Source organism: Micrasema longulum, unplaced genomic scaffold (assembly GCF_059751315.1).
Source record: "Micrasema longulum isolate JH-2025_06_02 unplaced genomic scaffold, ASM5975131v1 h1tg003171l, whole genome shotgun sequence".
Taxonomy (NCBI): domain Eukaryota; kingdom Metazoa; phylum Arthropoda; class Insecta; order Trichoptera; family Brachycentridae; genus Micrasema; species Micrasema longulum.
In genome coordinates, this window is record NW_028280263.1 from 18271 (window position 1) to 28979 (window position 10709).

The 10709-nt window shown below is 31.6% G+C and overlaps 1 protein-coding gene across 1 annotated transcript in view; it reads right to left on the reverse strand.

The window, feature by feature from the left end:
- LOC148271012 (uncharacterized) overlaps positions 1-10107 on the reverse strand; it is a gene marked incomplete at both ends in the record, with an annotated part of 28374 nt that extends 18267 nt beyond the window's left edge. Inside the window, 2 exons of the mRNA XM_088241923.1 lie at positions 566-656; positions 9955-10107. Of these exons, the coding sequence (XP_088098049.1) occupies positions 566-656; positions 9955-10107 (244 nt within the window). The remainder of the gene's footprint in view (positions 1-565; positions 657-9954) is intronic.
- Positions 10108-10709: the final 602 nt, after the last annotated feature.

Sequence of the window (10709 nt, forward strand, 5' to 3'; positions counted from 1 at the left end):
CTTTAAAACAATAAAAAATAAAACTTATTATTGACGAAGTTCTTACAAGGTTACATCATTTTTCAAAAACGTTAGAGATGGGACAAATTGATCAATGTAAATTGATCGAATAAAAAAATAATTCATTTGATGTTGTTCATGAAAAAAGTATAAATGTTTAATTTTTTGGTGAATAATTGTCTTAAGACACTTTAACGGGCTTGTTTTTGCGTTTTTATATCAATTATCGGAAACAGAGTTTCATGTTTGCATAAAAAACTGATAAAATCGATTTGATCGGTGCATGATCAGTGATCATTAATTTCCCATCACTATTGACATTAGTTTGGCAGCTGTCATTTTAATCAAGCTATATTTTAAGGACTGTAGTATCTGACTGATTTAAAGAGTTGTTAACTTCCTTACTGGCATGGTGGTAATTATACCACGTGGAAAAGCATTAAAAAAATATTTTAATAAAAAAATAAAAATACAGTCTGTAATAAAAGAAATAATAGTAATTGACTATTGTTTATTAAAATAACAAGCTATGTGTTAAAGAGTTGAGTAAAATTTTCTTAGTTACCTGGTGTCCGGTGTGAATATTCCAGATGAAAGAATCGTCTTGCACTCGTAGTGTTCTTTCCTCAAGGCAAAGACAGAAAGATTTCCTTCAGCTGGAAAAATAAACATTTTACAATTAGACAAGGCGATAATACGTAAATCAGAATTCGAATCATCAACGAGATCACACGTTACGCTTCAAGTTGGTGATAACAAAATAAATTGTTACAAAATGAACGAAGAATGAGAAAAACAGACGAAAAAGTAAAAACGAAAGCTCTAAATCATGAATATAGGTAATAGTACTAGCAAAAATATACCCCAGGGATACAATATTAATATTGATAATTTAAGAATAAATTCTGTGGATGAAATAAAGTATCTCGGAGTTTACTTGGATAGATATTTGAATTTCAAAACACATTCTCAATATGTATCAAAAATAATATGGGAAGATTACGAAATGTAATAGATATAACGAGTAGTGTTCTTATATATAAAACAATCATATGTCCACACATAAATTACTGTTCTTCCATTCTTTTTTATGTAATGAAGGAGAAATTAAATATACACAAATTCTTCAAAACAAGGCGATGAGGATTATACTCAAAAGAAATACTTATTCTAATGTAGAAAGAATGCACAAAGAAGTTGGCTTGCTCACAGTAAAGCAGCAAATAAAATATAATGCGGCAATTTTTATTCATAAAATAATTAAGGGGATGAATAAATTAAAACAACAATAAAATTTAACCAACAATGTCATACATATGAAACAAGGGATGAAAAAAGATAAGATTACCAATGAGGAGAAAAACAGAATCTCAAAACACAAAACAAACAAAACAGTAAAAGAAATAAAGGAGATAGAAAAAGTTGAAATATTTACAATTAATTTGAAAAAATATGTTATTGAGAAATTTTTATTAAAAAATTGTAATGTTTTTAAAAGTTTTTTTTTTTTTTTTAAAGGAATAACCCGCTAAGCCTCTATTTTGAGGCTTGTCAGCAGGTGGGATAGAGGGGATATGGAAGAAGGTAATGAAAAATACACCACAACACCCAGACCAATTGAGAAAAAAATCTTTCTTGGATTTTTTTCTTGCAACTGGCGGGAATCGAACCCGCGACGCCAGTTTCACAGATAGCCGTCTAACCAACTACGCCACGGCGCCTGTCCGTTCCATTAGTTCTTAAGATGTTATGAACTAACTTAATAAAGCATAAATAAATAAATGAATAGTGAACATTCTCCACCTAACAACCTAACCAAATGATTCATGTATTAATTTGAGGTTACTTGGTAAGATTATTTTTATTTAATTGAAAAACATTGGGAATGGAATGCGTATGGGTATTATGTGTTAATATTTACGACGAATGTGAAAGGAATTACATTGCAATAAAGTAAACATAATAATCTTTATGAATCGTCAACAAACAAATGCCAAGGAAAATCTCCCCTTTGGTCTTGGCCGATATGTTCCGATAAAACGCAGTTGCGGTCGGGTCAAAGGGAATCTGTGAGGAATTCCTGATAACTTAGTAGTTTAAACTATTTATTCTATATCTGGCCTACAGTTAACATCTGGGGGAAGATAGTAGGTAGTAGGTATTTGTATTTTCTTATTTATTCAAGAAAAGAAGTGTGTTTAAAAAATCTGCGGTAAATCTGACAATGTTTTGCTTCTCTTTTTAAATTATATCAATGCGCCAAAAATATTGTTTTCGCCTGGATTCCAAGCCACATTGGAATATCAGGCAATGAAAAAGCGGATTCTCTTGCAAGGCGGGGATCTGAAGTTGGTAATTTAAAATACGACCGGGTGGATTTCTCAGATATTTCTAATTTGATTAGAGTAGTTAATTTCGATGCTTGGAAAGTGGAGTGGAATTTTTCTAAATTGTCAAAGGGAATTTTTTATAGTAATATCCAGCCTGATATTCCCTCCAAACCTTGGTACAATAGCGCGTGTAAACTCAATAGGTCTAGGATTGTAACTTTTTGCCGTTTCAGATCTGGCCACTGTTGCACTCCGTCCCATCTTTTTAAAATTAAAATTTTAGACTCCAATGCCTGCGAATGTGGAGGCATTGGAGATCTTAATCACATTTTTTTTACATGTCCTTTAATGACTCGGAGAAAAAAAATATTTGATATTTTACTTTTTTCTTACTCAATTTTTTTCTTGTACTAATTGTTTATTGATCAATTCTGTTTATATTTTTTTAAGTTCAAACTGTTCCCTATTATGATTTGTAATAATTGTGTCATTGAAATAATTATGTTTAAATTAATTCTTTATTTTTTTTACAATAAATTTATCTTACATTTTTAGGTTTATGTAAAATATTTTGTCATTATTACTTCCGACGTTTAGTTTTTAATTTAAATTTTAATAGTTATAATTTATTATTAATATAAGATTAAGTTTGTTAATATTTTTATTATTCTGTTGTATTTTTTCTAGTTATTAAGTTCTATCTTCCTTCTAATTTTACTGTAAGTTTCTATTTTCTGTTAAATAGGCACTATCAGGTTTTGGTGGGTTTTTCTGTTAGTGCCTATTTCAATTTATGTTGAAATTTTTATTGGTTTGGACATGTGTTTATTATTACAATTGATATTTTGATGTTATTCTTGTACTTATATTTTTCTTGTCTTTTGTTTGTATCTATATTGTTATTCCTGTCTGTTTATGTTTTTCTTATGTTTATAAATGTAACTTGTTTTTGGCCGATTTGATTTTATCAAGTTTTGGTAGTAGGCCCTAATAAAGAAAAAAAAAACATCAATAAATAACTAATTTACCCGATTGGCAGTTTAAAAATATAAATTCAGAACACTCCAGAACACAAATAATTTGTTTTGAAATGATGACGCAGTCTTCCTAGCTGACAGCGAAGAGGAACTGCAATCCTTGGTTACAAAGGTTTACGAAGTGTGCAAGGAGAGTGATTTGCTAATGAATGTGCAAAAGTCGAACGTCTTGGTCTTTGAAAGAAATGTAACTATGACTGAATGTAAGATTGTAGTAAATGGAGATAGTTTGAAACAGGTCGAAGAATTTGTATATCTGGGTAGTATGTTTACTAGAGATGGAAATATGGACAAGGATATTGAAAGGAGGGTTAGTGCCGGTAACAGAGTTAATGGTGCCTTAAAGTCTGTCGTAGCAAATAAGTGTCTATCGCAAGAGGCTAAATTAGCAGTTCATAATGGAGTTCTGGTACCAACCCTAATGTATGGAAGCGAAGCATGGAGTTGGAAAAAAAGGGACGAAAGTAGACTGAATGCTGTTGAAATGCGATCCCTCAGGCGAATGTGCGGAAAAACAATGTATGATAGGTGCCCTAATGTCGAAATTAGAGCAGAATGCAAGGCTGAGTTAAGCATTATCGACAAAATTAAGAAAGGTCTTTTGCGATGGTTCGGTCATGTGGAGCGAATGAATGATGAAAGAACGGCTAAAAAGATTTATGATGCGAATGTGTCTGGTTGTAGAAGTCGAGGAAGGCCGAGAAAGACATGGCATGATCAAGTACAACAAATTCTTGAAAGTGGTCATGTGAAAAGTCGGAATAATCGACGTGCGTGCATGAGAAGATGTATGAATGTGAAGGAAGCAAAGGAAGTGTGCCAGGACAGAGTGGTGTGGCGTTCTATCCTCTCTGCCTACCCCTCCGGGGAAATGGCGTGATGGTTAGTTAGTTAGTTAGTTAGAAATGAAATTAACATTCGAAGCACTATTTTTCCCGCTATTTAGTATAACACTGGCTGGATGCAGACCTATTTATTATAAGTCGGACATAAAAAACTGTTTTTGATGTATTTATACCCACCAATGTACTATTTATGATGTACAGAAGTTTTATAAGTGTATTCGCAATATGTTATCGATAGTTCATAGTTGCGTGCAAGTATTTTAAGTGAAAATGTATTTGATTTTCTGTTTAGTGTTAAACTTTAAATTGCTCTACTGAAAATTTTAGTCAAAGAAAGTTAAAATAGTTATGCATCCAGCCAACGATAAATAAACCCAACGTCATATTTCATACATATTTACATATACATGCATGTAAATATAAAGAGGAAAATTACTGATTGGTTTAGTCAATCAAACACGATATTATAATTACATACTCGGTTTATTTAAAAAGTAAACTTCTGTTCCTATAACAGTTTTTGGTCTTTCACGTTTATTTTTATTAATTAAATTAAGCAAAAACATCTTAAGTTTTTACAAACACAATAACATAATGAATTGACAACTTATTAAAAACGTCCAATCGTAAGTGACGAACTTTAAACATATATTTATTATTAATAAAACTTTCGATGAGTCGAAATAAAGATTAGTGGATTTCACGGACTGACAACTTGACACAGTATCGATGTTGAATGATTCAAACCTTGTTAGAAAGTGCATATCAAATAGTATTGATAAGGATAAGGCTGAATATACGAAAATTAATCTAAATAATCGCTAATGATAAAGGTAAAGCATTGATATACCTTTTAAAAGAAGAACCGCAGTAACAAATTCTATGAATTATTTATTTATTTATTTTATTAGGTTAACAAACAGTATGTGCACAAATATTGACAATTTCTTTGTATATTAGTCTAAGCAACTCATGCACACACCAAAAAATTGTTTACACTTAATACAATAATTTAAATTATGTTCAATATAATAAATGTAAAAGAAACGAAATGAAAAATATGTATATAATAATAAAGTTAAATATCTGCTTCTCTCAAAATTTTTTAAATCTATTTTTTTACCTAAATTTTCATACATTGTCACAAAAAATATCAGCCTCGGTAAATATATTGTTATATTGGTCGCATATTCTAGGTATTGTAGATTGTTTAAAATAGTTTGTTGACGCGTTTTCCGTGTAAAGCAGAAGATTTTGTCTTGTCGGTCTAGATGGCACACGGAATGGAAGTCTTTCAAGTAGGTTAGGAAAATCAATTTTATTATCTATTAATTTAAATAAAAATAACTGGTCTAACGTTATTCTTCGATTTTTGAGAGAGTTTATTCCATGGTACTGCATACTTTCAGCATGGTTAGAAAAGTTAATGTTTAACCGGTAGACGACCTGATTAAAACAATTTTGTAGGACCCTTTCTAGTCTATTAATACTTACATTATAGTAAGGTGACCAAATAGGAGTACGTGGTATCTAGCTGAGGACAAACAAATGTTAGAGTTTTTCTTATGTCTCTGCATGTTTAAATGGTTTTGATACTCGCATAATAAGTCCGATTTGTTTTTTCAGGACTGATTCAATTGAATATTTAACACTAGTTTCGTATCAATAATAACATCTGTTATAAAGATCGGGGTATCATTGAAAGAGTAATGATATTATGTGATACACAGATACAGAACCAGTAAATTTATTGCCAGAATGTGATGATATAAAACTGCAATCAAAGCAACAGTGTCAATGATATTTATATTGAATCTTTTGTATTAATATATAAACACTATAATACAATACTGATGGAAAACAGTTCTGAATGGAATATGAAACTATAAACGTTTTTTAAAGCTGAAACTTCTCAAAATATTGTTTTAAGGTAATATAACTCTGCATTGGCAAATTTACAACTGATTTCATATAAATTAAAACATTACAGTGTACTGGTAGACGGATCAGATGTCCGAGGTTCGAACTACGCTCTAACAAAACTCGTTTCCCAATTTCTAACACAGTAGTTAAGTTATTGAAAAACGGCCCGAAAATTGAAATATTTGGATTAATCATGAGAAATCTATTTTCTTTTTTATGCTTCCATATTCTGTTCTTAAGAGGTTCCCCATCGGCGTAAAATATTTATCGAATTTAATTAGTTAACTTCTAAGATATTGTGATAACAATAAATTATTATATTAAGAGGAATGTCAGTTGTATGCGGGTGGATTTAAATTAAATGATAGGTAATACGAGTGGGTGACAATTTAATATTTTGAGTACATAATTTAATATCACTTGAATACTACACATTCAGGATGCCGCCAGTTACTGTCAAATTTACGTCGCACTAAATCAAACATTTAAAGGTCCAAAATTTTGCGTCGATATTAAATTGTACAGAAATATGATCATGTTGGCTCAACCATAAAAAACGAATTAAAGTATAATACAAATGAGACAGAGAACAGGAATAAAACCAAACAAAAAACCATCACGCCGTTTCCGTAGGCCGAGAGGATGGAACACCATATCACTGTCTTTGCATACAGACCTTACTTCCTCTACATTCATACCTCTTCTTATGTACGCACACCGATTATTCCGACTCTTGACATGTCCATCTTCAAATGTTTGTTGGATTTGGTCATACCACGTCTCCCTCGGTCTTCTTCGTTTCCTGCATCCATCAGCATTCGCATCGTAGATCCTTTTAGCCGTTCTATCGCTGTTCATTCGCTCTACATGTCCAAACCATCGCAGCATCCCTTTCTTGATTTTGTCGATAAAGGGTAAACATAACTGTATTTAATTAATAAGGGTCTATGAAATACTGTCCAGTAAAAAATATATTTTCGCTACTTATTATTCTCTTAAAATATATTTTTGAATTTGTAATTTTGAATTCTTACAAAAGCGATCATTGCATTGGCCACGCCACTAATACGTCACGATTCATGTTCATTTTCGACCTTTGTTCCAAACATGTCGCGTTTTTTTAGTAACATATTTTTTTATATTTTATTTTTTAAAGTTATATATGAAACATTTCTCCACAATATCCATATTGATTTTGAAAATACAATCAATAATTTTACTTATTTTATTTTATTTTATTTGGGAAATCAACAGTTCTACATACATATTTTTAGTAAACAAACAGATATAGTGTATAAACTCAGAACTAATAATAGATTTCCACATAGTATACAAAGTTAGTAAAGAAAATATTACATATCAAATAAATACACACAATTTACACATATAAAATTTTTATTTTCATGTACTCAATAATCAAGGATTTTTTAAATATTTATTTTAAGAACATTTAAGTTACTGTAAATTGGACGGGATAAGGACAAAAATGCTTGAAGAGATGATAAGGGGGGAGGGGAGATGTACATATTTATTATTATAATGTCTACTAAGTTACATAATACATTTTTAGTGTAAATTTTAAATCTGACAGAGTGATGTTTGTGTAATCTATATTTTTAAATTTTGTATTGTACATTGAAAAAGTCATACGTTATGATACCAAAACAATTATACGCTAAAACAATACTCACTTACAGATTCAAAAACTACTCTTACTCAAGTGAAAGACATAACCCCTACAATACAAATAATATAATCACTAGATCTACTAGACACAAAAACAACTAAAGCAAATACAAACTAATACAACTTTCGGACAAAGGGATCTTTAGTATTATTCAATTAAAACCTATAACCTACTTCCATTATCTATTAAAACAATTAGTAACGAGAAAATGTTCAAAAAGGCTATAAAAAAATGGATAGTGGAGCTTGGTAGAAATAAAAAGTTTTGTCTCATTCGCCCAAAGCAATATAAAATCAACTGCTCTACAAGTGTAAAGCTTATGTTAGGTTGTACGTTTTGTAATATAAATAATACAGATGTGCATAAATTAATTATAAACATAAATATGTAGTGTTTAAAACTGTCTGAACATTTTGTTAATTATTTCTGTTTATTAAGTTAGTCTTCTTTGTTTATTCTCAAATGTAAAAATATGAAGAAAAAAATGTGTATTGTTAAGTGTCCTCGCCACGGGTAACCCCAGTGAGGTCACATTATTTTTATTGTTAATTATAGTCTGTAAGACGAAAAATATGAATAAATAAATAAATTTAAAAAATATATTTTTATCGGTATTCGTAGTACGTGATATTTACCTATTGCAGTCTCAGCCCTACAGAATGCGCAGATCTCGACATTTGTGCACCTATCATAAATTGTTTGACCACACATTCGCATTTCGACAACATTCAGCCTACTTTCTTAAATATTTATCCAATTCTATACATCGCTCCCATGTATTAGGGTCGGCACCATAACTCCATTGTGAACTGCTAGTTTTGCCTCCTGCGACTTACATTTGTTTGCAAGGTAGATTTAAGTGCACCATTCACCCCGTTCCCGGCACCAACCCTCCTTTCAATATTTGTCTCAGTCTATCTATCCCTAGTTAACAACTTCCAGATACACAAATTCTTCTGCTTGATTCAGAATATATTCGTTCACACCGATCTTACATTTACTACACTTTCGTCCCTTACAAAATCGTTGCTTTCAATTTATCAACATTAATGAGAAGGGAATAATATCATATAAATCACTTCTTCTAAGAAGAGGTATAAACACTGAAAAATAAATTTTAAGCACAGCTTAGTATGTAGGTTAAACAATTCAGTCAGATGAATCTCAGCAGCATCAATAAAGGTTTAGTTCTTTGGCTTCACAAAAATTATCAAGTAGAAGAATTGAAGAAATATGGATGATCAATTAAAGTGCACTTGAAGTAGGGAATATATCGCGCTTTGTGTTTTAGACGTTAGATATGATGGCGATTCTTAGGTAAATAAAGAAAACTCTTGTCAGTATCTTTTACAAGAACGTAGAAAGAAAAGATTGAGAAAAAGCTTAATTTCTTGTGAGGAAACTAAATTTGAGGATCTAAAATAAGTACATTTACATTCAGAGTAATGACAAAGGAAGGACTTCAGGATTTAAATCAAAATTCGAAAGCCTCTAGAGACTTAGTCATTACATACATCTCCAAGATTCAAGTTAACATATTAAAGTTTCAAGGATCTTTGTTTGGCATTAGTCTCTTATCTCGGGTTTCGATTTTGATTTAAATCCTGAAGTCCTTCCTTTGTAATATTACCTAAGTAATATTATTACCTTTTATTTCAAATTTAATTCTGTATTTCTATGAGTCGATTTTATTTAATTTTTTTTGGATATCTCAGCATTATCTCTCTTGTACAGCGTACTATATTTCTTTTTATTTTTTTAAACTGTATTGCTAAATACTAAAGGTTATTTTATTTCTCAATCCAGTGTTTCTTGAATTGTATGTTTTTTACATACTAGTCTTTTTTTATAATTTATCTACATGTAAAGCCGTACATGGGCATAAAAAGTAATTAAAAAAGTATATGTAACATGCCTGATGTTTTCTTTCATTGTAATTGTGTATTCATTGTATCTGTTACTGTATTTAAACAGTATTATACCACCAAAATATCTCGGTGTAATAATGGGTAGGATTCATATAAGCAGCATTGCACCGAACAGAAACCTAAAAATGAAGTCTTCGTCAGGAATAAGATATGACGAAAGCTCACAGGTTCATCTTACGGACCATCTCCACATATACTCCGTACTTCTGACTTGGGTCTGTGTGTCTCCGCAGCAGAGCCTACGCAGGTGCACAAACTTTACAATAGAAATCATTCCACCCAACACCAGGAGAAATGTAGCAGCGGACACCGAGAAACACAAACAGATCCACGACTCCTTGAATAGCTCCTCCGAGACTGGGATCAAGAATGAGTATCATCAAAGTCATAGCTGACTTAGAGACCTCTGCAGAAAACCGCAGAGAGGATTTGTGGAGAGAGGAACTCGGCAATAGACTCTGGATAATGCCATCCGAAAGTACAAATACCGCCCACCGTTTAGACTTCTCTACGTGGAAAGTTCTCAATAGACTAACGGTAGGGGTGACTAGGTGCAAATACAATCAACAGAGGTGGGGTTTTCTGGAGGGAGACGACACGAGCTGCGATTGTGGAGAGGTGCAGGATGATCCTCATCTGCTGCGTGAACTTGTGAAGAGGATGATTTGAGGATGGCCACTGACAAGGCGATACCTGTCGCTGCACATTAGAGTGACAAAATATGAAGTCCGGACCCGATAAGCAAGTTACACTTTATTTATGTTCTATTCTTATGCGTTTTTTTAAATGAATCTACCTATCTTTGTACTTATGGTATGGCTGATTAGATTTTGCATTAGCTGCCCAACCGAGCTGGAAGGTACTAGATATATCTAGTTTGGAGGGAAGTATCGTGTCAAGAGGGAGAAAAAGATTCGGAAATAAGAGTATTTGTGCTGTCACGATTTGAAAATGTTTCG